This window comes from Cervus canadensis, chromosome 4, assembly GCF_019320065.1.
Source record: "Cervus canadensis isolate Bull #8, Minnesota chromosome 4, ASM1932006v1, whole genome shotgun sequence".
Lineage (NCBI taxonomy): Eukaryota > Metazoa > Chordata > Mammalia > Artiodactyla > Cervidae > Cervus > Cervus canadensis.
In genome coordinates this window covers 26,564,142-26,590,877 of record NC_057389.1, presented here as the reverse complement: position 1 = coordinate 26,590,877, position 26,736 = coordinate 26,564,142, and the positions used below count along the sequence as shown (strand labels likewise).

At 38.5% G+C, this 26,736-nt stretch overlaps 1 protein-coding gene across 2 annotated transcripts in view; it reads left to right on the top strand.

The window, feature by feature from the left end:
* Window positions 1-26,736, top strand: part of VCAN (versican) — a 115,704-nt gene that overhangs the window by 74,234 nt on the left and 14,734 nt on the right. For both annotated transcript variants that reach the window (XM_043464720.1, XM_043464721.1), the window contains 4 exons: window positions 2,198-2,311; window positions 5,359-5,472; window positions 10,319-10,477; window positions 11,693-11,775. In XM_043464720.1, coding sequence (XP_043320655.1) covers window positions 2,198-2,311; window positions 5,359-5,472; window positions 10,319-10,477; window positions 11,693-11,775 — 470 coding nt within the window. The remainder of the gene's footprint in view (window positions 1-2,197; window positions 2,312-5,358; window positions 5,473-10,318; window positions 10,478-11,692; window positions 11,776-26,736) is intronic.

Genomic DNA, 26,736 nt, shown 5'->3' with positions numbered 1-26,736 from the left:
GTGGGAATAATAATGTTAGTGGAATCCACAAGTAGCTATTACCACCTAGTTGCTACCTAGAAAAAGAAAAAAACAAAAACAAAAAACAGTACTTCTAGGACTGTGTTGATTAAAAATATGTTTTATTTTAATGAGTATGTTTTTATAGCATGGCCATACTTAGAGTTATTCTTCTGAGCGTTGCAACCTTATCTTTTGTGCTACCAATGCTTCAGTTTTGTTGTGCTTCAGATAGAGTGAAATAGTCATAAAGTGTAACTTTTATAAATGATTAAGTATTTTGTGAATACAACTGATCAAAGGTGGCTGATGGATTTTTTTTTTTTTTGGTCACTCTTTATTGAATCTGTAAATGATAACCTAGTAATCCGGCCAATATTTTTTCTTTTGTAATTTAGCTGAAATATAGTTCAGGTTAGAGGAAATATGATAGAGAAATCCCTGGTAGTAACTATATCTCTAGAGAGTTGGATTTGACAAATGAGAAATGTGTACCAGTCGCCCAATTCATAATGTTTACCTAGAATCAGAGCTTGCGTCTTTGCAAAACAAAGCGTCACATTAGGTGAATTCAGTAAACAACGGCTCCTATTGGATTGCCTGGTCTATTTGCTGCAGTTTCAACTTTCCGAGGTGACTACGCACTGTTTAGGGAGGAATAAAATGCGTGAAAACAGAGCTGTTCTCCTAATCGAAGCTACTTGCAGTTCACAGCCCCTTCCTCGCCACGCCCTTGTCCTGGACTCTGGCATGATGTCTCGTGTCTGTGGTGGGAGTAATGCTGTGCTTCACACTTCTGTGGCACGTCACACTTTACCAGCCACTTTCACTTTAGTGTCCTTTTGGTTTTGCACTGAGAGCAGCAGGTAGAAGTGTTGTGGACCGTAGCCTTGTCATCTAAGCAGCGTGTTTTCAAAAGCAGAAGGCGGAAGTAGGGAGATCTTTAGAACTATAGGGAGCCTTAGCAAAACTGGGGTCACTTTGGAAGAAACAGTTGCAAGCATCTGAATTAACCTAATGATCGTGAACCCACACAGGCAAATGTGCCCCTATCAAGTCTTTCTCATAGTCCAGAATTTGCTTAACACTCAGAAAGTGTGAGTTTGACTTTCCTGGGTGGGAAAGGCTGTTATTTTCTATAGCCATACCTGTTTCTCATGTTTCCTAAGTGGATATCTTTTCTTGGTATGCAATTATTTCTGACTTTCAGGACTTAAAATTTTTGAAACTATGGTTTTTATTCCATATATAGCCTATTTATTTCAGTTCTTTTGTAAAAATGGTTAGCTCTCATTTGGATTCTTAAACATTGAAGCAAGTACTTCTGGAAAAGTATTCAAATAATATATATAAGTTATTAATGTAATATAATTACCCATGCAATATTATAGAATAACATATGTGCCTCAATTAGTCTAAAAGTACTTACATTTAGAAAATATGTATTAAGCTGTTTTCTCCTCAAACATTTGTATCTCTGGCCTTTATATTGATCACCTAGAAGTGTCAATTTTGTGTTTTTAATAAGAAAATTGTAATAAAAGCTTGGGGTTTCACTTAAGGTGAGATTTTTGTATTTGGGTTTGTTTTTACACAGTAGAGTTTAATCCATGTGTTGCTTTTCTTCAAGTATAGTTTAAAGGAGTACAATTGGAACGTGTTTTTGGAAAAAGCATATTAATGTAGCAGAAGAGACTTCAGTGCACACTTTCGAAGAAAAAGTTTCTGAGCATTAAGTGGTAAAAGGCAATAATAATTTAAATGATGGTAACAAGCCAATGCTAAAAAGAATGCATGTTCTGTGTATCCAGCCATTTCACATGAACTAACCTCGTTTAAAAGAATACATTTTCCATTCACTGTGCACATACGTGTAATCATTTTGACTAAAATCAATTGCCATTATCATGCCAACTAAATCTGCAGTAGAATATATTAATTAGTTGCCAGATACCATACAAAATACTGTTTAAAAATAATGATGATTGATTGGATCCCAGAAATGAATAGATGCAATTTGTAATAATTAGTTATAATGCCAAGAAACACTCCAGAGAGTAAAGTTAATGTTAATTTTTTATGCATAGTGCTATGGTAAAGCCTATGTTATGGTAGCAAAAAATGGCATTTTATGCTAAAATGCGTTGAAACTGAGAGATGAGCCTAATTGCTCTTCTTACTTTCCTGAACCTGGTAGGACCTGATCGTTGCAAAACGAACCCGTGCCTCAATGGGGGCACCTGTTACCCTACTGAAACTTCCTACGTGTGCACCTGCGTGCCAGGATACAGTGGTGATCGGTGTGAACTTGGTAAGATGTTCTTCCCTGAAAGACTGTAGCGCTTTTCCAGATGTATCAGGCGAGAGTTTATGTTGCTTGAATCCATCAGAGGATTTCAGAGAAGCCCATTGTAGATGAATGGCATGTTAGATGAAATTAAAATCATAGAGTAATTTAAGTACTCTGTGGGAAACAGGGATAGGTGTTTATTGAATTTTCTTGATATCACCAGGACTCAAGGAAGATTACTGAGATCAGTTGTATTTATGTGTGGTTTTTACACTCAGGCGTTACAAATGTAAAGTTTGATAGAATATTTGCTTAAATACTGACAAAAAATGTTATTCTGTCTCCAAATCTGCATATCAGTAAATTATCAATTTAAGTACAAATTTCTCTTAGAAAGCTCTATTTAAAAAATAGGCTTCCCAGGTGGTGCTAGTGGTAAAGAACCTAATTGCCTATGCAGGAGACCTAAGAGACGCAGATTTGATTCCTGAGTTGGGAAGATCCCCTGGGGAAGGAAATGGTAACCCACTCCAGCATCTTTGCCTTGGGTAATCCCACAGACAGAGGAGCCTGGTGGGCTACAGTCCATGGGGTCACAAAGAGTCAGACATGACTTAGTGACTAAACAACAACTTAAAAAGTAGGCAGTTTTTATGTTTTGAGATGACTTGCTGTTCTGGCGTGTCATGGGAAAGCACCTTCTCTGGCTGTGCCCAGAGACCAGCCTAGTCCACCTCTCCCTCTAGGGTCTGTGACATTGTTGCCTTCCTCCTCTCTTTTGGGTTCCAAAGAATGTCATTGTCTCTTTACAAAATCAGTCCCTTTTACTTCCATTCTTATTTGGGGTTCCTTTTCCTGAAGAAAAATTGTAAAAGGACTCCAGTTTTGATTTGGCTAAATATAGACCTTGACCCTAAGAAAATGACGGGAGCTACTCATCAGGTGCTGCTTCTAGCAGCACCATAGTGGTTTTCTCATAATGACTGAGTAAAGATTACACTTTAGATTACACAGAAATGTTGAGACAAAACCCCCAGGATTCATGTTAAAAGAGTGTTTATCTTTAAAAAAAAAAAAAAGCAAAAGTCAATGGAGCTAGTACGTTCCATTTGTGTGCTAAGCAGTGAAGACAGGGATCACAATAGATAACATTTAAGAAATAATTATATCTTAAATACCAAATTTACATATGTTGTGTGTGTTTAGCTGCTAAATCCTGTCTGTCTCTTGGCAATCTCCTGGATTGTAGCCTGCCAGGTTCTTCTGTCCAAGGAATTCTCCAGGCAGAAATACTGGAGTGGGTTACCATTTCCTTCTCCAGGGCACCTTCCTGACCCAGGGATCAAGATAGGTCTCCTGCATTGGCAGGCAGATTCTTTACCACTGAGCCACTTGGGAAGCCCTCAAATTTATGTGTGTAGTATAAAAATATATGTATGACCCCCATTCTTTTTCACATTACAATCAATTGAAAATAATTTAATGAGTTAATATATGTGAAACTGTTCGATCAATGGCTGGCACTTAGCAAACAATATAAAACCATCATTATGATATTAATATAATATCATTTCTACTAAGGTCATTTCTTTAGGTAAGAATACAACATATACCTCTTAGAAATTTAATTTATTTTTTATATTCATTTTTGGGCTTCCCTGGTAGCTCAGTGGTAAAGAATCTGCCTGCTATATGGGAGATGCAGGAGATGTGGGTTTGATCCCTGGATTGAGAAGATCCTCTGCAGGAGGGGGTGGCAACCCACTCCAGTATTCTTGCCTAGAGAATCCCCACTGACAGAGGAGCCTGGCGGGCTACAGTCCAGGGGATCACAAAGAGGTGGACATGACCAAAGTGGCCGAACACACATAGATTCATTTATAATACTTAAAATAAACATTAACTAAATTTTTAGTGTAATTGCAAAATGCTATGGAGTAAAGGCATTAATTTCATCACAAGAGATCACAGATGTCTGTTAGAAAGGTTGCATTCGATATAGACACTGAAATTAGGGAAGATTTTCTAGTGGGAGAGGAAGACTCGACATAGCAAGCCAAAGCACAGAGACTGCAAACCGCAGGACGAGCTGGGGGACCGCGAGCATTCTGGATGCCTCCTTAGTGGGTGTGAGAGAGAAACACTGGGAAAGAGCAGTGGAAAGCTAGTTGGATCTAGGCCTAAAGTCTAAGACTTTAGTATACGTGAGAATCCCCTGGACGGCTTGGTAAAACACAGTTTGTTGTTCCCATCCTCCAAATATCAGAGTCAGTAAGTCTTGGATGGGCCTGGGAACATGCATTTCTGATATTCTCGGGTGATACCGATACTGCTGGTCCAGGGACCACATTTTGACGACTGCTGCTCTGGATAATCGGGGTCTTCGGAATATTTAGATGCCAATGAGGGAGAATGGATATATGTATATGTATGGCTGAGTCACTTGGCTATGCACCTGAAACTGTCACAGCATTGTTAATAGGCTATACGCCAATATAAAATTAAAAGTTTTGTAAAAATTGAAAAATAAATTTAAACATTTAAAAAGATTTTTTTTCTAAAAAGCAAATTAATAAAATTATCTTGATGGTGTCTAAAGAATATGACAATCAGCTGAATGAAGGATGTATTGGAAAGGGAAGGGTCTGGAGGCTTTGAAGCTAGTGAAGTATTTTCAGTGTTTCACAAGTGAGGTGCTCAGAGCATGAACCAGAATTGGTGGGAAGGTTAGGGGGATTCTTTATTGATTTTAAGGCTCATGGGACTCATCTAACAGCAGTGGAGATAATGACCTTACTCTGAATATATCTGAAATTTTCTTTGGGTTTCTAGATTTAACAAATAAAAATATTAGATCAGTGACATTTAAGTTTAAAATTTAAAAATGAATAGTTTTTAGTATAAGTTTGCCCTAAATAAAGGATGTGACATATTAAAATTTCTTTTTTTTTTCAATCTGGAATTCAAATTTAACTGGCTACCCTGTATTTTATCTGGCAATCTTACGAAATAGGATCTTTTGACCTTTTACTGAAAGTACTTTTATGGCTTTTATGGTTTTATTTCAGATTTTGATGAATGTCATTCTAATCCTTGTCGCAATGGAGCCACATGTATTGATGGTTTTAACACCTTCAGGTGTCTCTGCCTCCCGAGCTATGTTGGTGCACTTTGTGAGCAAGGTAAGAGCTTTTGCATCATTTGCATGAAGAACAGTATTGATACTTCATTTCAACTATTAATCCTAGACAGCCCTTTGTCATAATTATTTGGATTTTGTTGTTGTTAGCAATTTTGACCATACTGTATATTCTTTTCTGCAGAGGAAATTCACAGGCTGCCAAAATACATTAGGTTTCCTGATGCGTTTTTAGCTCACAACATTTGAACAATAATGTTCATTTGATCATTGTTGTTTTGCTGATAGAATGTAATTTTGCAGACAGGCATGCTGAGCTGAATTTAAGGACATCCATCCACCAACAGGAACATTGTGGTACATATTCTTCCTGGAGACAGACTAGGCATGGACCTTAGTCACGTATGTGGCTTGTACCAAGGATATTGAATTCAAGTGTTAATTGCCTTTATTTTCTCCTCTCAGCATTTGAGACTCAATGGTCTTATTGTTCATAGTTGATCATCTCTGGAGAATGAGTTAATGCAGTTGTGTGAATACATTCACCTTGGCTTGGCAAATACTACAGAAAAGATATTGTGAACCAGGTTTCTTTCCTACTGAAGAAAAACCTATTTTTTCTGAATGAAAAGCCTAAATTCATGATGGCTTGAATCGAGTGATCCCTGTAGTTTGCATTTTATGGCCAACCTGAGAGTGTATTTTGGGTGGTTAACGGTAACAGTTTTGAGCCCATCAATCAGAAACAGATCGCATATTCCGCACACTCCGTTTTGGAACATCGATTTCCTCTTCTTAAAGTCATACAGTGGTTTGGCTTTGATAAAAGTGCTTAATGCCAAACTTCCATTCCACCAGACAAAATGAAAATGAGTGTCTAATAACTCAGACACATTGGTCTGGCCCCCATTCCACTTTGCAGCATGAATCTGGATGTCGACACAAAGCAAAGCTAAAAGAACTGTGCGTTAAATTGCCATTGGAAAGGGATGGGTGATGTTTGGGTTCTTTAGGGTTTTCTTTTCTTTTTCCTTATTGCATAGGATGGGTCTGTTTTAAAGTTGTAAAATATAAATATGATAATTGACCAAACAAGATCCTCTTCTTTAAAGAAAACAGTAGGAGAGATGCTATTTGTTGAAGAAAACAAAAGGGTGAGGTCCTTGAGCCTTTTATGTGTTAAAATGATTCTGGCTTCACTTAGTTCCAAGTACAAGGAGTGATTCAAAAAATCATTTGTGCCACAAGTGTTCTGAACACCTGCAGTCTTACAGGCACAGTTCTGGGTGCTGGTGAGAGAGCTCTGAGCAAAGCAAGGGCTCTGATCTTCTTGACTCAGCGTAATTCTTGGCAGGGAATACAAAGAGATACTCTTTGTTGGTTACTTCTTAATTTACCGTGTGCTTCAAGGTACATCATTTCCTTTGGCTGACAGCAATATTTCTGTGGGTTAAGTGGACCAGAAATTGAGGCCCAGGAAGGAAAAGTGATGTGTTCAAGGTCACACAACTAGTAAATTAGAGAGTGGGAAGAATGAACCTCAGTGGCCTTGGAAAGCCCAGATTTTTTCAACATCTTCACTCTTCTAAAGTATTAAGGAGAAGCATTTTATTTACATGTGAAGCAGATAGATTCAGCAGTAACATCCTTGGAAGGGAGTTTGGGGGCAATTACCTTTTACTTCCTTTTAAGAGAATATTAAAAAGAAAACGTTTTCATTTTTCTTCATTTCTGGTATCGCCTTTCAGGTACCTTCTATTTTGTCTTACAACGAGTTTAACTTTCATCCACATGATTTGCTGAGGACTAGCTACGCCAGTCTGTTTACGACATGCAGCTGTGCTCCTGTGATTTACTGCCAGGACACTGAAAGATTTTTTTCTCCTCTTTTCAGGTTGCCTAAGAACAAATGTTTTCTTCATTAACAGCGGCATTGTTGTCTAAACAGTTTTCTATCCAAATTTCGGTGATGACTGTGTTGTTGTTTCTTCAGCTGACCTTTTCTGTTCTCTGCTTTAGTAACTTCCCAACTCCCAGCAACTCTGAAAGAGGGGACACATTTGGTGGAATGATAAGAGATCTTAAAATCTAGAAGGAGGTTTTAGAACTGTGGAGGGACAGTTCTATGCACACAATTTGCCCCCAAGTCAAGATACATCTTGCCAACCAGAAGTGCCAGAGTGTTGACAGTTTCTTAAGGCTTGTGGGCTATATGTTAGGAGTGTTGAAAATGTTACCTATATAGCATAAGGAGAATAGAGTTTTAGTGAGGTTGTTTGAGATTGACAATTTCAGCCTCTGTGGTCTTGAACAAGTGTTGTTGTAATCTCCCCATCTTCCCCCAACACACACAGGCAAAACTAAATGTGGGACTTTGTAATATAGACTATAGGAGTCTTAAAGTATAAGAAATATTCCCAAATGTAGACTGATGCCTAAGAAAGCATCATCTGAAAGCGTTGCCTTTTAATAAATGTGTATCACATTATTTTTAGCTAAGATTGAAAAGACAAACTGCTTCTGATAACTCCTTTCAGAATTGCATCCTAGAAGGTGCTGCTTGACATATAGTCCTTCATTACGTATTTGTTGAATTCACGAATAATAAAAATGAAGTGAATCGGTGTGGATATTTGGCTTCTTTAAAAAAAATTCACTCTGTTAAGTATTTGCACATCTATTTACAATCATTGGAAGAGTACGGATAAATAATCTGTCCCTATTTAGTTTTAGCAGAAACACTGCCTCTGTTTTCTGTACACATGTGCTAACTGAGAAAGGGACCGAGGCACTGTCATGGTCATGCATCTAAATTTTTAGGACCATTTGGTTTTCTGTGCATAAAGAGGAAAATACTTTCTCTTAGTGATAAAAGACGAAGAAAACCAGACTAAAACCATTTAGGTTAATGGAAGATAAGAAAGAGGGTAGAGAATAATTTTTTTCTGATGTATTATTCAGTAAGTTAGAGATCCTCTAGAATCTTAAACTGTGTTTCTTCAAATAAATGATAATTTCCAAGGTTATGGTTGGATGATATCACCAACTTGATGGACATGAGTTTGAGCAAGCTCTGGGAGTTGGTGATGGGCAGGGAAGCCTGGCGTGCTGCAGTCCCTGGGGTTGCAGAGTCAGACATGACTGAGTGACTGAACTGAACTGATGCTATTACAATATCACAGCATTGACTGTCAGGGTATTTTAACAAATTTCCCGATTCTACCCCCTGCCCCCATAACCCTTTCCTATATAAAGATCTGTTTCCTCTACACCCCTCGACTTTTCCTCTGAAATCTTCCATGTGAACTTCCCAAAAGAAAACGCACTACATCCAAGTAGCCAAAGCAGGCTTCCTTCTTGGGTGCTGAGTGTTACTGTTATAAAACTGCCTATCTGTGTCTTGAGTCCTTTCCTATGAGATTGGTGGTGTCCAAACAACTCTGTAATACTCAAAACTTCCAGTGCACATTGTTGAGATCAATTAGTCAGCTGGCTCTAACTAAACAACAGGCCTGATAGACTAAACTGAAATAAGGACTGTTCTCAGAGATAAGCTGCATCTGTTGTATGATTCTGGCTTAATCACTGAAGCCAGGAAAAAAGTTAAGTCTCTCATCATGCATGATTTCCCACAATGAGTTATAGGAGGAGGAGTAAATGGAGTGAGAATCAGGCGACAATCTGACTTTCAGGTTGGCCCCCAAGTCAGACATATAAAATGAGCATTTATTTCATCTAGTAGAGTTTTGTTATCTTCATCAATCAGTAAAACTTAGGGGAGGGGGTGTCTCATCATTAGGTAATGTGGAATTTTCACAGCGTCTCCAGTTTCATAAACTTGGTCATTTTGTTCGTTTTTACATGTAACTGGTTCAATATCTTTGTGAGATGCTTTATGAGAGTTAAAATGATTTCTATTGATCATCATTTAATCCATATTTTAATTTCACCTGTGAGTGGGCTAGTCTGAAAGAAGGTTGCCAGGGAGAGGGCAGTGCTATGTGCAAGACTACTTTCTTTTAAAATACTTAAAAACTGGCAATCTAGAAAATATAGCTGAAGTTTACTGCCAGTGTAAAATTTAAACATATTTGACAAATGTTTTCATCTCACCAGGATACTGGTTATAGTGTGCTTATTTCAAAAGAGAAAAAGTATATGTATATATTAACACACATACAAATATCTACATATGTGCATATGGCTTGATGGAATGAGGGGTACTAAGTTAAAGTCACTCTTGATAAACTTTAAATCCTGATGCTTTTGCACTGGGAGTTACCTATATTCCCTCTCCTTTTGGGAAAAAGGCTCACAGTTGTTAGTTATATCCCAGCAGCTACCAACTGATGAAGAATTTTTTGCTCTTAGTAAATCTACGTGACAAGAACCTGTGACCATGCAGCTCTCTCTCTAGGAAGTGGGGAAGGACTATTTCCAGAGCCTTTGAAGTCCTTATGCAAATAGAGCATTCATAATCCTTTTAGCAAGAATTCTTGTCTTATCATTTGACTGATTTCTCTTTAGAAAAGTTTGGTAAGGAATTATTAGCCCAAATTGCTTCACAAGTGAGTCAGTAGACTCTGCAGCCTATGGAGGTTTTGATTGGCGCCTTCTCCAGTTTTTCTCCTGCCGAAACTGGCTTTCATCAAGGAAAGTGCAGTTCGATAGCGCCTTTCCAGTCCTAAGAGGTATTGTCACTCACTTGGCAGGAATCACTTGGGCTCTTTTTATCAATGTTACTTTGTCAATGTAACCAAAATTGGTGAATCCCTTGCTTCAGGGACATTGCACTGATGTGGCTTGGGATTTCTATGAACTTTTGGATGAGTGAGCCAAGTTTGAATGATATAGGTGAGTTTAATAAGCTCATCCTTGTTTCTTCCCAGACACGGAGACATGTGACTACGGCTGGCACAAATTTCAAGGGCAGTGCTACAAGTACTTTGCCCACCGACGGACGTGGGATGCAGCTGAACGGGAATGCCGTCTGCAGGGCGCCCATCTCACCAGTATTCTGTCTCACGAAGAGCAAATGTTTGTGAATCGTATGTACCAAATATACATGGGTTTTTATTCAATCAAATATACATGGATATTCTTTCAATCTTACCACCTTCTTAGTTTTTCCTGTATCGAACTGAAAACTAGTAGCGCTCTCAGTTGTGACTCAATTTATTAAATCCCTCATCTGTAAACTGCTTAAAATCATCTCTCCTATGTGAGTCCCCTATTTTGAGGAACATTCAACTGTAACATAGGCAGACATTTCTTGATTTGCCACCAGAAATAGTTGAAATAGCACGCTATAGGTTGAATCATGTGAAATTGCTATTTAATCATTTTTTAACTTATAGAAATGACCACCTCTTAAGTTTCCAATCTAATTCTTCCCATACTTTTTGGTCTCTGTTTTGAATATGTACATATGTTGTCTAAAGTTAAAGAGAAAATTGCTTTCAGTTATTTTTATCCCACTAATTAAAATTAAATTATTAATAGCACCCTAATGTTATTCTCTGTGCATAATTGGCTATGGATGCTGAAAGCTAATGAAACTTATTACCAGAGCTGTTTAATAACTATGGCAAAGAGGAGGGCAGCTAGCTTTTATGTAGAAAATACGTAGAAATTTTTTGCTCATGAAGCATTGTTTGATGATCTGTTTAGTACGTTCTCATGATGCCTGCTATCTTTTAGAAGTTTGATTGTTACTTTGCAATCTAGGCAGAGGTTCATTTAACTCTTTTCATGATGTCTTTGCCTGTGACTCGTTTCATGGTGAAAGTCATTATTTTTGAGGAAGTTTTACAGAACTGTCCAGTCTAGGTGCTCACCATTAAAAATGCTTTGAGAAGAAACATGTGGCTTCCAAAATGAGTCTAGTATGGGTGAGATCTGTCACGTTTTATTGGTTCACTGAACTTTTGCCAGTTGCACAGCTTCATAAAAAAATAAGTGGAAAGTTTCTATCATGAGTAAAGATGGAAAAAACTACTTAATTGTAGTAAACTGCTAGGGAAATAATCGTCCATGTCTGATATTTTAATGTTTCGTGATATTTGCAAATTAGCTTTTTAGTTTAAAACACGTTGGGCAGAAGAACAAAAGATAGTTAGGCCATGAGAGATTTTTATGAGCAACTAAACAGAAATTCAGCCAGGAGAGGATTCATGATTTGGTCCAAAAATAATTTTCTCTGATCCATTTCATCCATAAGTGTGAGAAAGGTAATCAAGATGTCTGTGTTTTTTCCTTCTCAGGTGTGGGCCATGATTATCAGTGGATAGGTCTCAATGACAAGATGTTTGAGCATGACTTCCGTTGGACAGATGGCAGCACACTGGTAAGTTGCTGATGAAAATGATACCGATTCTAGAACTTGGTACTGTGGGTTGCTGGCATTTTACTGAGGCACATTAGGCTGCAAACCAACCAAACATCTTGCTCAGTGATGTTTTCATCTACTCGATATAATAGTTCATCTACTTGGTGAAACAGACAGGGGTTAAAATAGTTCATTCCCTGCGAACAGATCCATCTATCAATATTGCAGTCAGGGTGGCTGTCTTAAAAGAAGAGTATATTAGATTTCCATTGAACAGGTAAACTGCACAATCAGCAGAATTGCCTCAGGCCTGTCTTTCAGATGGTTATCTTTGTTTTTACAGCTTCAAAGCAAAAAGGGAAATAATAAATGTAACAGAAAACGTTCTTTAAAAAAAAAAAACAACCTTTTCTTCTTACATAATTGCACTGGAAATCTACTATTATAAGGCATGGCTCGTTTTTATCTGAGCAAAAAATGCTCATTTTTTTTTACATCTTAGAAAGGATTGTTGAATTATGGTCTTGTAAATTTCTTTCTATTCAAACTCTGCTGACTAATTATATGGTCTCTTAGATTTTTCTACCTCTTAAAGAAAGGAGTGATTTGATAATACTGCCCACATCCTTGAGTAGGCTTCAATAAGGTTCTTTAGTCAGGATGGGTGGAGCTGATTGGAATCGCTGCTAGTAAATGCATGAGTCTAATTCCTAAGAGCTAGTTCAAGTGTGGCTAGCTATAGTGGTTGTTCTGGGCTCTGACTGTTCATTAAAATCACCTGGGGAGCGTAATTAAAAAAAACTGGTGTCTCGGCTTCGGCTCAAATTCATTAAAGCAAAACCTCTGGCAGCTATATTTTCTAAAGGTTCCCTGGGTGATTCTAAAATGCAGACAAAGATTTGGGATCTACTGGGCTAGACAGTTAAGTGTAAATTCAATTCTAACTTAGATAAACAAGAGGAAAACCTGAAAATAATTTTTAAACACTTTTTGTGTGTGCTTAAGTTTCATTCATTACTGCCTCTCATCTGGATTTAATGAGTTTGGCAAAATGTGAAGTTCATTCTAGAACAGATGCCAAACGAATCATTGTTTTCAGAAGTTCTGCTCTGCCTGTTCGGGAAAACTTCTCTGTGCTCTCCTGGATGTGCCCCTCAGTTCATCCCTGTGTCCCTCATTGTACTCAGCATTTTATACTCATCTATTCTCCACAATAACCTGTAAGAAAGGCGTTAGGTGGTTTATTTTAATAGTAAGGAAAATGAAGGTCAGTTAGACTAAGCTTTTGCCCACAGTCATAATGCTATAAGGGGAGAAGCCATAGGCTTTCTCCTAGCTGATACCTCCTTGACTTTAAAAAGGGTGTCCCTTATGACATTTTGCCTTTAAGAACCCTAAAATACCCTGGCTTGCACTGTCTCTGTTATCACTTCTTATATTTAATCAACATTGTTTGTCCTTTGTGTCCATAAGTAAGTTCTTTGGCAAGAGATATAAAAAGTACAGAAAGTAGTTTGTCCATAAAATATATTCTCAGTAAGGTATAGGATTTCAGCCCTTGTATCAAGAGTCTTAGGCTTCCCTGCTGGCTCAGACAGTAACGAATCTGCCTGCAATATGGGAGACCCAGGTTCAGTCCCTGGGTTGGAAAGATCCCTTGGACAAGTGAATGGATACCTACTCCAGTGTTTTTCCCTGGAGATTTCCAAGGACAGAGAGCCTGGTGAGCTACAATCCATGGGGTTGAAAAGAGTCCGACATGACTGAGTGACTAACACTTTCACTTTCCACTTCATCAAAAGTCTCATTTTCTTCTACTTGTCCTGGGTGGATGGTATTAATGTATCCACAGTTGTTACATCTGTATGTTTTCATTTTGCTGAAATGAGTAATAATTGCAGGCTGATAATTTTGTTCAGATTAATAGTGGTTGGTGTAGACGAGTTCTTATATATAAATTTTAATTTAAGATAGACAATATTGTTTTTATTAATGTAAGCAGAGATTAAAGATTTTTCATGTATATTACAGACAATTATAACTTTTTATAATTTTGTTGAAGTTTATGTAATATCAGTTCAGTTCAGTTCAGTCGCTCAGTTGTGTCCAACTCTTTGTGACCCCATGAATTGCAGCACGCCAGGCCTCCCTGTCCATCACCAACTCCCGGAGTTTACTCAGACTCATGTCCATCGAGTCGGTGATGCCATCCAGCCATTTCATCCTCTGTCGTCCACTTCTCCTCCTGCCCCCAGTCCCTCCCAGCATCAGGGTCTTTTCCAATGAGTCAGCTCTTCGCAGGAGGTGGCCAAAGTACTGGAGTTTCAGCTTCAGCATCAGTCTTTCCAATGAACACCCAGGACTGATCTCCTTTAGGATGAACATAGGCATTTAGTAAGTTTTCCCTTGTTGAATGTAGGCTTCATTCCTGTGGGATAAATTGGGTCTAGACTACCCACTATTAAGTCTCCCCCTTATAAATAGGCAAGTAAAAGTGCAGGTTCTTGTGAGCTCTATTACAGAAGCTGGAATGCCAGGCACTCAGGTGACCAGTTCTGGTGGGCACTTACTTGTGCTCTGCAGACCTGGACCATGACTTATCTCTAAGTGTACGTGTTAGTTGGGTACCTCTATGCTCCTGCCCTGAGCTAGGATAGATGCATCTGGCCCAGTCGAGTACTTGTAAAGTCTGTCATTTGAAACATACTGATCTGATGGCAAAGTCCCTGACTGTCTCCAGCCTGTCATTGGTTCTATAGACTGGATTTGTATATCCTCATGCTCTGTACTTTTCCGTGTTACTAAATGTTTTTTCTGGTCTCTCCATGAGCAATCGAGCTCTTCAAGGACGTGGTTCTCTTGCCTGCATTTTCTTTCTGAAGGTGTGTAGAATAAGGCTCTATACTCCCTCTGAGTTTGGTTAGTGAGCTTGAATGTTGGTTTATAGCTGGCAGATTAAGTGAGGTCTGAAAAATATCCTAGGGAATTTATCTTGCCTGTCAGGTGCCATTCAGATATCCTTGATTCATCACATGTCATTATTCCACTCTTCTGAAGCAAGTCAACTCAATTCGATTTTTTTTTTTAATCTGTGTCCATTAAGTTTTAATGGACTGTACTGTGAAACATGCCTGAAAAAATAACTTACTTACCATTTCCATAGTTTAGACTGGTCCTAAACTTGGTAAATAAGTGAGCATTGCACTTTTTCAGAGGAGAAATAATGATCTTCCTCTGATATTTTCTGGGTTTCCCTGGTGGCTCACCTGGTAAATAATCTGCCTGCAATGCAGGAAACCTGGGTTTGATCCCTGAGTTGGAAAGATCCCTTGGAGAAGGGAACGGGACCCACTCTAGTATTCTGGCCCGGAGAATTCCATGAACTGTATAGTACATGGGGTCGCAAAGAGTCGGACAAGACTGAGCAACTTTCACTCACTCTGATACTTTCAGATGAAGGTAATGTGATCTAAGATAGATAACTGTACCACATAAAGAAGAAACTTTCCCTTAATTAATTCACATTTTCTAATGGAAACCCAAGAGTTTTGGAGAGAGCACCAAGTAAGGGGCTCAATTTGAAGAAGGCAGCAAATGAATGACATAAATAAGGTGAAGTTTATCAAAGAAATGCCGCAAGTAAATCCAGGAATGACTCTGACAGACCCCTGGTTTTTTCTTAATTCACTCATTGTGTAAAATAAAAGCGTGCTAAGGAGTGTCCTTAACTTTGAACATTTTGGAACAGAAGAGGCCATCTGCCCAACAGTCTCTCTTCCTCCTATTTGACTGATCTCTGGCCCACTTTCTGCTTTTCTAACCACCCTTGCTTCCATGCTTCCTTTCAGAGGCTGCCTAGGTGTTTCTTCAATTCGTTTGTAGTTCTTTCTGCAGCCACCATCCCCTTAACAGGTTCCATATGTGCTCAGGCCTTGGAATAAAATAGTTCTCCTTTGTTTCGCTGTTTACTCCAAGTGTCCTGCTTTTGAAAATATCCCTAATAGTAAACTCTTCATTGGGAAAAGCAGTATCTGCTTACACTTGGGAATGGTGTTAACTTGACTGTGTGCAATTTCAAGGACTTTGTTTATGTTTTAGAGTGATTTCTCCCCTCTCCCCCCACCCCCCATTTTTTGTTTGAAAGGTTTATTGGAGCTTATCCTTCTTGGGAGGTAGAGCAGTATTAAAACAAAAAGAACCTTTGATATTTACCGTATATTATCTTTTGTCATTCAGTCTTACAGTAAAAACAAACAAGTTGATACTGAGTCTCAATTTCAATCATTTCTTTTCTCAAAATAATTAAACTTTGCTTCCAAAAAACTTGCAGTGTATCATATTTAATGTGATTATACTTTATAGCTGGATTAATTCAATTTATATGCTTATACTAAATTAATAATCTTATTTGGCCAAGTTATTTACTTTGCCCTTATTCTTCAGATTCTGATGGATTCATTCCACATTATTGGTTTATATAATAGGATGTTGCTACAATGCCAAATTCTTGCCTTTGCTGAATCTTTAAAATATTTTTTTGTTATTTATTTGAAGTGTTTATCCAATAAATTTCACAAAATTGTACTCACGAACAATATTTCTTCTAGCCTTACCTTTCTGATTTCTATGAAGGCTATTTTTTCTTAACACATTTCAGTTTTTATTTTGTCGCTTGGTTTCCTACTAAGCCGTCACATTTCAGTTTGCCCTTTGGTTTTCTACTCACCAGTCATTCTTTAACTTGACTATTGATTTCTAACAGCAAAATGCCTCAAGTGCTTGTTAGAAAGCCTGACAAATAACTTCCATAATGAATTACTTTCCTTGTCACCCAAGTAATGTCTTCAAAGACACTAAGTTAAACCATCCAAGCTAAATACACTTTAAAGCTGGTGAACTTAAACAAACACTCCTTATCTAGCTTCTATACTATTAGCTGACTTTTAAGTTTTTTCTTTAACCTATTGTTAAATGAATGACTAGTCTGAAGTGTTTTCCCCCCAGATCTTGTTTCCCACTGGCTATGACCTTCCTCTTCCCTTGCTCTGAACTATTGTTACTCCCTTTAAAATTCTGCAAATGTCTTCCTCTTGCCTTCAGGATAAACTTCTGTAATTATTTGTGAGGCATGTCACACCCACTTACTCCATCTGCTACTTCCTAAGCTGTCTTATCTCAAAATACCCTCAGTTCCAGGAATAAGCCATGACATCTCACTCTTGCAGATCTTTGCATTCACGTGCCCTCATTCTCAAAATGTTCTCACCTCTTGCCCTAAATTCACTTGATAAATGTTTGAATATGTTGCTTAGCCAAGAGTCGCCTTCTTCCAGGAAACCTTTCTAGCGGATGTGACTAAGGACTCCTCCTCTATGTTGCAGAAACATTTGTGCCCTCTTCCCATCCTACCACTGAACCCTGTGGTGTTAATTTCCTGACACTGAGCTTTCTGGGGCGGAGATTAACTTTCATCCTATTTTCTTGGCACCTAGCAGAGTGGTTGACGAAAACAGATATTTGAATGATAATCAGTATCCATTCATTGCTCAACCAATTCACTGTGTTATCTTTTGAATCCTGAAAAGACTCATTATGTCTTTCCACTGAATCTCCATGTGACAATTCCTGTTTATCTAAATTGTTTTATTTAAAGTTGTATCAATATGAAAAACATTAAACCATAAAACAGGTGGTATTTCAAACATGACAAAAAGAAAAAAAATTGTTTCTGTGAATCAGAAGTATGTCGCTGAGCATAATACATCTTACAAAAGTTATTAACTCAAAGGAAAACAGATGTTCCTCCTGGAAATGATGACAATTTTGTCCATGGTTGTCCCAAGAATACATATAAGCCTTGGGAAGAAGAAATGGAAAGCAAACTTTTCAAAAGTTTGAGTTATATCAGGGCCGATTTTCCATGAAGTTTTGGGAAACTGACAATTACTCAGACTTTTAAAAACCTTATTATCCAAATCCAAAATGTAGTGAAAAAAGCAAAAGGAATCTCACTCTTGAATGTTTTCAGCTTGTTTCATTTCTTATGGGTTGCTTCCCTAAGGATGACGTGATTGCTAAGTTGGACAGGGCTTCCTTTATCCATCCGCTATCTGAGTCCGTTCTTTCAAGCACAGAGGGAGCCAGACCTCAGGGAGCATTATGGAGTCACTTATGTTTCTATACCGACATACATCCTGGCAAAATCATTTCATGGCTTGCTTTTCAACTACAGATTATAGTGTGTCCATGGACAGCAAAGTTAGGAAGATGTTGGAAACTGTTAGGTGACTTCGTCACACCATTTTTTATAACACAACTCCCCAGCCAGTGGTTTAAAATCAACCGTGGCCCTCAGAGACTTAAAGCTTTTACTGTCTTGCTCCCTCCTCTCTCTAACCCCCAGGAATAAAACTCTCACAAAATTCTCATAGAATTCTCCTGAGGTCTGTATTGCTCCTTCCAGTCTTCTTTTTAGTCAGTTCCTGCAGCAATTCAAAACTCCCCCCTCACCAGTGGGGCTCAGATGCTTCAATGGATCAGATGCGATTACTTCAAAGGAAAATGTCACCTTCGATGGCGTTGTCCAGAGGTTGAGGATTGAATAGAACTGACAGTCCAGTCCCCTTTAAAAGCTGTTGAGGAGCTTGAGGAAAGTTTGATTTGTAAAGGGAAAAACCCTTGGCTTTATCCTTATATATTAAAAAGAACATTTTCTACATCTCGTTTATACTTTTCTCCTGTCATCTCTATTTTGTCAGCCCTCATTGTCACTCTGTGAAAGACTGCTAGCTTGTCGGCTTCCTAGGAAGTAGTCACGGCCTCCTTCTCACTCTCCAGTGTCGTGTTTGGAGACAACAGCTTCCTTTTCCCTGCATCTGTCTGGATCTAGTCAGAAAGTTCTCCAAGAAGTTAGTAATTCACAGATCTATAGATGTCTTATTTTCTAGCTCTAGCTAACTTATCTTGTGCCTTTATGTTATGAGATAGATTATGAAATGCTTATTGATATCCTTTTTGTGCTTAAAAAAATGCTACGGGAATAATATTCTGAAAGATATCTGAATTTTGCAATTTTTTTTTTTTAAACATGGTCGAGCATTGGCAAACTGGCCCTCCTAGAATTTGGGATGCCCACTTACCCTCCTGGTCATGATGCAGAGTTGATGCAGAAAAATAGCCAAATCAGTTGTGGATTTGACTTTAAATCCAGAGTCCCCTTTTCTTCTTTCATGAATAAACACCTCAGTCTGTCATGCAAAGTATGGTGAGAAAAAAAAAAAAAACAACACTGTTTAAAAAGGTAGAAACAATAAAGAAATGGCCTTTAATCCAGGAAGAGACACTTAAAAGGGACAGAGAAAAAGAGTAACAAATTGCAGGCTGTAAACCATTATTTTTTTTCCTGCAGGAATGTACCGTTATTACCCTTTTATAAACACAAAGGTTCCTATCCTCCTCCCCCTCCCATATGTCTTGGCCATTGAAAAGAGAATCAAGAGCATTAACTAACTGTGTCTTCCAAGTTTGTTTGTAGATTTGTAGGTTTGACGGGATTGAGAATGATTTGGCAGAAAACAGTGATGCAAAACAAACCCCCCAAGCCAAAACTTTCAGTTTTACTTTTTCTACCTGAAAATCTGAGAAGACTTCCTGTCAAGTGTTTGCAGATGGATGTGTGTTGGCTGTGCTGTGGTTTCAGCTCAAAGTCAAATGCCGCTTCCCTGTGAGCAAGTCACACTGCATATCAACATTAATTTAATTATGTTAAATCTCACAGGCTTCATTACATTACCCTAAAAGCCAAGGAAAATGTAGGCTGTTTCCTCTTCCTTTCACACATTGCTCATGGGTAGAAGAATTTTCAGTTTCTTGTCCAAAAGACCATTGAACTCTTAGTGAAAATTTTTACTTGTGTTGCAGTTCAGTTTGATTTGAAACCAAGAATTGATTCTTCTGATTCGACACGTGAGATAGATCGAGCCATAGCGTAGTTGTAGAGCACAAAACCCTCATCTCCGCCTTTCCCGTCCTTGAGTACAGATGGCTTGTGACAGGCAAACAGCTGGAAGAACCATATTTACCCTCCACCAGAAGATCACTTCATACTTGACACAATTCCCCTTAAAAAAAGAATTGATGGATGCAGTAGTTCCTTCTCCCAGAGGCTTTTCCAACAGTGCCCTGTGAAACTTGAAAATCACACACGGTTATTTAAATTTAATTGCTAATTAGTTTAAGGCAATGCATAACCAAGGAAAAGACCAAGAAAATGTTGAATGGATTTGGCAGTTTCACATTGCATTTGGATCCTTAGCACTTCCTGACTGAAGACCTGTACAAACAAACTTGGGGCGAAGGAACCCACTGGCATCATTCATGGTGGGGCTTAAACGCAAGTGGCTTGCGGGGCTGCGCTGGGGGCCCCGTCTCCCAAGTGCTCTCACAGTGGGAGGAGCTCACATCCTTTGGAAACTGCTGTTGATAATTACTACTTTGTAGGGCAGTGAGCTCACACTATTACACAAGATTAGCACTGTGCTCCAAAGCTGGCAGATCATCTCTCCCGCACGGAGACTTGCCAGCTAGGAAAATAATGGGCATATTGCCACTTTAACAACTATCAGGAGACCCCAAGTTAGTTTTTCTTCCCTTCGATGTATTCATGTTTGCAGGATCCGACTCCAGGCTGCCAGCCTAGGGCAGGAACACCAAAACAAACGTCTCTTTCTCCTTTTAAAACAAAGCTGCTCTTTTCCTTTTGCTCGTTGGACTAAAAGACAACGGCAAAACCATAACCTCCTTTAAAACATAAATAAACAAGGACCAAGACAAGAGTAACCCGAAGCAAGTACCAGGATCAGAAGAGGGTATATCTCTACCTCGAAGTGAGGTCATGTGCCCCCGACAATTTAAATAAAACAAAATTAAATACAACTTCCTCCCCCTTCCCCCCATGCTGCAGACTGCAAACAAATGCCTATTGTGACCAGAGCCATCTAGGGGAGAAAGGCATTTTAAAGTTACCAAATGTTTTGATTTCTCTAATAAGTAGTCCTCCTAAGCTCCTGGCAGATAACCATTTGACCTGTGTTCTGAAAGGTGGAGAGCTGGGGGTGGAGGTAAACCCAGAGTGGTTTATCTGAGTCCTTCATTTAGTGCAAAGGTAGTTTCTTATCAGCATATGTTTCAAAAGGGTAAGCAGTCCTCTAGGGTCGGTGTTTTCTCTTTGGAGTTTGCTTTTATCCTTGTATCCTTGGGTGATTATCTGCTTACCGCTGGCATCCTGGCATCATCTGCATTTGACCATGGGAAGAGCAGCAGTGGGCCTACCAGTTCCAGGTGATAAAAGGAATTTGAACACAGAGAAGTCATCTTTTAGTACAAGTGTCATCTTTTTATAACTAATCTACATAAGTTTTTAGTTAAAAAGAAACTAAATCACATGCAGACATTAACTTGTTTGCATATTGTTGTTCAATAGCCAAGTCATGTTCCTGCTCCATGGACTGCAGCAGGCCATGCTTCCCTGTCCTTCACTGTCTCTTGGAGCTTGCTCAAACCCACGTCCATTGAGCTGGTGATGCCATCCAACCATCTCATCCTCTGTCTCCCTTTTCTCCTCTTGCCCTCATTCTTTCCCAGCACATGGTCTTTTCCAGTGAGTTGGCTGTTCACATCAGGTGGCCACAGTATTAGAGCTTCAGCTTCAGCATCAGTCCCTCCAATGAATATTCAGGACTGATTTCCTTTAGGATTTACTGGTTTGATCTTGCAGTCCAAGGGACTCTCAAGAGTCTTCTCCAGCACTATATGGAAAGCATCAGTTCTTCAGTGCTCAGCCTTCTTTATGGTTCAACTCTCACATCCATATGTGACTGCTGGAAAAACCATGGCTTTGACTATCCAGACCTTTGTTGGCAAAGTCATCTCTGCTTTTTAATACGCTGTGTAGGTTTATCATATCTTTCTTCCAAGGAGCAATTGTCTTTTAATTTTGTGGCTGCAGTCATGGTCTGCAGTGATTTTGGAGCCCAAGAAAATAAAATCTGTCACCATTTCTACTTTTTCTTCATCTATTTGCCATGAGGTGATGGAACCAGATGCCATGATCTTAGTTTTTTGAATGTTGAGTTTTAAGCCAGCCTTTTCGCTCTCCTCTATAGGTGTTTATTTTTGATGTGCCCTATTTTAAGGATTTTAGGTGGCTATTATAGATTTGGCTTATTTCTGATGCAGTTTCACCATTGACGTAAGTCATCTGATAATTTTAAAAGGCCAAATAGTAAAAATAAACTTTTGTAGTTGAATGCTTTTGTCAAGTAGAAAGTTTAGATTGTAGCTACATTGGCCTGTAGCCAAATAGAATGTAATGGGATTGGTACTTACTGTTTAGTTGAGGTCTATTTTTTAGAAAAGTGTTCTCTTCTTACTTTTCCTCACAAAACTGAGAGAACATAACACAGATAATTTTAATTTTTTTTTTCCCCATATAGAGTAAATAATCATAGTTTGGGGGGGATTCTACATTGTTTTAACAGTGACTTAGTTGGTAATTCAAAATATAATGATGGATGGATATCACCATCTAGTGGCCAGATAGTATTCCGCATTTCAAAACTTCACATTCCCAGAACAGCACTTAGGTTCCTGCAGGAGTAATATTCTCTGTGAGTTAAGTCCCTATAGCTTTAGATTTTAAAACTCTAGTTTGAGTTGCATTATCTTGTGAACTTGAAAATTACATGTGATATGAGATGATTTTTCAAATACAATTGAAGCTAACGGATGAAGTCACATGCTTAGTAAAATCCTAGCAACTGAGGCAAATATTAGGACCAGTCTTTCCCGTATCTTCACTTTATACACAGTAATAACAGCAGAAAGTTTTCCTTGGCTGGTTCTCTTGGCGTGTGAACCTAGAGGATATTTTTGGTTTTCTTATGAAAATTTTTTTACAGTGAATTAAATCAGCAGTGTTTGGGGGAAGGGAGAGTAGGTAGAAAGTAGAGACTGGATTGTTCATGGAAAAAAAAACAAAAAAAAAACCACCAAATTATAACTTGAAGCCTTAATAAATTGTCCCAACAATTACAATAATATATTATATCATAGAATGACTTTACTGGACAAATGTCAAGTGTGGTTTTTATCAATGGAATGTATGTGATTAATTGTTTAAACATTCTTGGCAAAACCCAAAGTAGTTCTAAAACACAAAGCCATTAAGATAATCTAAATTCCAGTGAATTTTAAAGAACAAAAGATTCACTCTAACTCAATCGAAGCTGAAAAACTGTAGATAAATATGTGCGTAGGTCCAAGGTCAGTGTCAGAGGAGGCCCTTGGCAGATACAGATTCAAGATTTGCAGTTCAGATATACATGAGAGATTTTGGGCTCCAAAATCACTGCAGATGGTAACTGCAGCCATGAAATTAAAAGACACTTATTCCTTGGAAGAAAAGTAATGAACAACCTAGGCAGCATATTAAAAAGCAGAGACATTACTTTGCCAACAAAGACCTGTCTAGTCAAAGCTATGGTTTTACCAGTAGTCATGTATGGATGTGAAAGTTGGAGTATAAAGAAAGCTGAGTGCCAAAGAATTGATGCTTTTGAACTGTGGTGTTGGAGAAGACTCTTGAGAGTCCCTTGGACAGCAAGGAGATCCAACCAGTCCATCCTAAAGGAAATCAGTCCTGACTGTTCTTTGGAAGGACTGATGTTGAAGCTGAAACTCCAGTACTTTGACCACCTGGTGTGAAGAACTGGCTTATTTGAAAATACCATGATGCTGGGAAAGATTGAAGATGGGAGGAGGGGACAACAGAGGATGAGAGGGTTGGATGGCATCACCGACTCAATGGGCATGAGTTTGAGTAAACTCCAGGAGTTGGTGATGAACAGGGAGGCCTGGCATGCTGCAGTCCATGGGGTTGCAAAGAGTAGGACACGACTGAGTGACTGAACTGAACTGAACTGAACTGATGATACATGAGAGAGCCTCAAGATCCATGATGTGAAACAGTTTGTACTTTTTGCTCAGGCACAAATTCAAACTCTGCCCAGGGACTACTGTGTAAAAATTGTTTAGTTAACTGACAAGTTTGCCCAAAGGACAGCTCTGTTTCCCTATCTCAAGGAGTCTGCTGCTGCTGATTCTGCTGGTCATTTAACCATTTTGGAATTTCTCTATCATCTTTACGGTGGGAACCTATCCACTGCACAGGTCTGCGTGAACTGGGGCACTCCCAAAGGTCTAGCCTAGATATTGCCTTCCCTGAGGTCAAGAAATACTGTATTTGTAGGGGTGAATGTGTGTGTGTGTGTCTGTGTGTGTGTGTCTGTGTGTGTGTGTGATGGTAGTAAATGTCAAATTTGTGTCACAGAAAGATGAATTACAATTTCATTTAGTGTGTGAAAATTCTGGTTTTTTTTTTTTAATTTCATTAGAGAAGAAAGGAAACCAAGAGATTCTAAACAGAGTGTCTGACTCTTTCGCAGAACTAATTTGTGTCCATCGATTATTCTTTGTAGTTATTTGACTAAATTAAGAAATTGTAAAATCTCAATGAAAAGAATTTGAAATGAGTCAAATATTATGGAGAAGGGCTAGTTATCAACCAAGTTTTGATAAGGTGCATTGCTTTGAAAATATCTTAGCTTTAAGATGTGGATAAAAGGGATTTAAAAACAAGGCTGTTTCATGTTCCAGGAATTCTTTCTCTACTAGAGGTTGAAGCATGACCTTGTTATCTTCAGGATTTTGATTTTTGAATTGACATTATCCTTTAAAGACAAAAGATTTCCTAGACGAAGTCTTCTCTAGTGGCTCAGACTGTAAAGAATCTGCCTGCAATGCAGGAGATCTGGGTTCAATCCTTGGTTTGGGAAGATCTGCTAGAGAAGGAAATGGCAACCCACTCCAGTATTCTTGCCTGGAGAATTCCATGGACAGAGGAGCCTGGTGGGCTAAAAACAAAGACTGTTTTGGAATGTTGCATGTGAGGATGAGAGTAAGTCATTCCACAGTTCAAGAACCTTCCTTGATCCAGCCTTTTCTTTTTACCATCCAGCTGCTTGCCCATTTCCCCATAAATTGATTTACTTATATATGTTTCACATAAAGGACCAGCTGGGACATGACTGTCACAGAAATAACTGACTAATATTGGATGGTATGTTTCCTTTCTTGAACTGAAAGCAGTGCTCAAAGCTGAATCAAGCTAACTCCTTTTGTAAAGCAAAGCAAAATACCTGATTTATTTCTAAACCTTGTCTACTCATGAAATAATGCTTTTGAAAGATTGCAGTGTAGTGGATAAGCGGCATTTTGTTTCAGGTGTGTAGCAAAGTAATTCAGTTATATGTATGTATGTGTGTGTGTTCTTTTCCATTATAGGTTCTTATAAGATATTCAGTGTAGTTCCCTGTGCTATATACATTAGGTCTTTCTTGCTGTTTATCTAGTGTAGTTATAGTAGTGTTTATCTTTTAATCCTAAAGTCCTAATTTATTCCTCTTTACCTTTTCCCTTGAGTAGCCATACGTTTCCCTTCTGTGTCTGTGAGTCTATGAAATTATGCTTTTTAACCTTAGAAAAAAAGACAGTGATCTATCTCTACTTAAGGAAAAAGTCAATTACTTGCATTACAGTTTTATCCTCAGTTTATTTTGTTCATGCTCATGATGCTAGTTATCTGCTGAGATTTCAGGGCCATTGATCATGGTGGTGTGTATTTTAAAGATAAAAGTCGGCTGGTATCTTTGAATGACAGGTCAGGCTCCAAGACGCTACAATCAGAGTCACCTTGAAAGGATGTAAACCCTGTCTGAGTTTAGTAGGTTGCTGATAACTTTCAAAAGCAGAGACTCTACCCCCATCCCAGAACACAACACATACATTTTCCCTTCCAGTATGTTGACTGAATCAAGACGGAAACTTTCAAAGAGCTGGGGAGGAGAGAATAGCTCTTCAGCCACTCTGCTTGAGAGAACTAAGTCAAGTTCGTGTTAGACCCGTGGAACTGAATTCAGTCTCCAAGGGTGGAGAATGTCTGTAGGCAGGGGAGCCCTGCAGGGTAATTCTCTGCCTTTATGTTCATTTAAGATAGGAATAAAATTTTGACAGGAAGATGCAGATTATTTGGAAAAAAGTAATCTAAGCATTTGTAAAATTTGATAGGTTGTGGTGAATGACTTCAGTCAATATTAGGATTGATTCAGAACGAATTCTCTGGTTGTGGAGACAATTTTCACTTGAGAGAATGGTACTTAACTATTGGATTTTGGCCAGGGTTTTTAGAATCATTTTATGTTTTTGGCAGCTAACTTGTTTGAGTCTGATTGAGGGGAAAAGAAAGAGAAAACAGTAACTGAAAAGATAATAAATTCAATTTAATTGAAATGGTTGTCTTTGGGGGCACATTTTCCTTTTGTACAGATATGTAGAGGTAATCATCTAATTGGGACTCTAAAGTAACTTTTTCATACAGTATAGAGCATTAAGCAGTTCATACAACATTTAAATAATTACCTTTTAATAAAATGCAAGTCCATTACAGAACATGTATAAAAGTTTACATCTGCTCTGGCTTTCCTTTATATCAGCTGTGTGACTTTTATGTCATAATTTCTTCTCCCATCAGCAGAGAACAAAAATGCAAAGAAATGTAGGGGTTTCTTTTCAAACATGGTATTGATCTAACTCTGGTCTCTAGAGGAAAGAACAAGAGTTCAAGGTTTAGAATGGTGAACATGAGTCTCGAGATAGGACCAGGCTGAGGTCTGGTCAGCATTTATTTCTGTTAGCAATGTTAAAATGAATTCTCCCCAAACCATGCTGGTGTTTTGGGTTAATTCTTAGTTTGTCCATCCAGTCCTAAAAGAGGGCCAATCTGGGCTGGATCACCCAGGATGTTGGCTTATAATCCTAATGAAAAGATAATCCACATGGAAGTGGAGAATTTTTCTCTGCTCG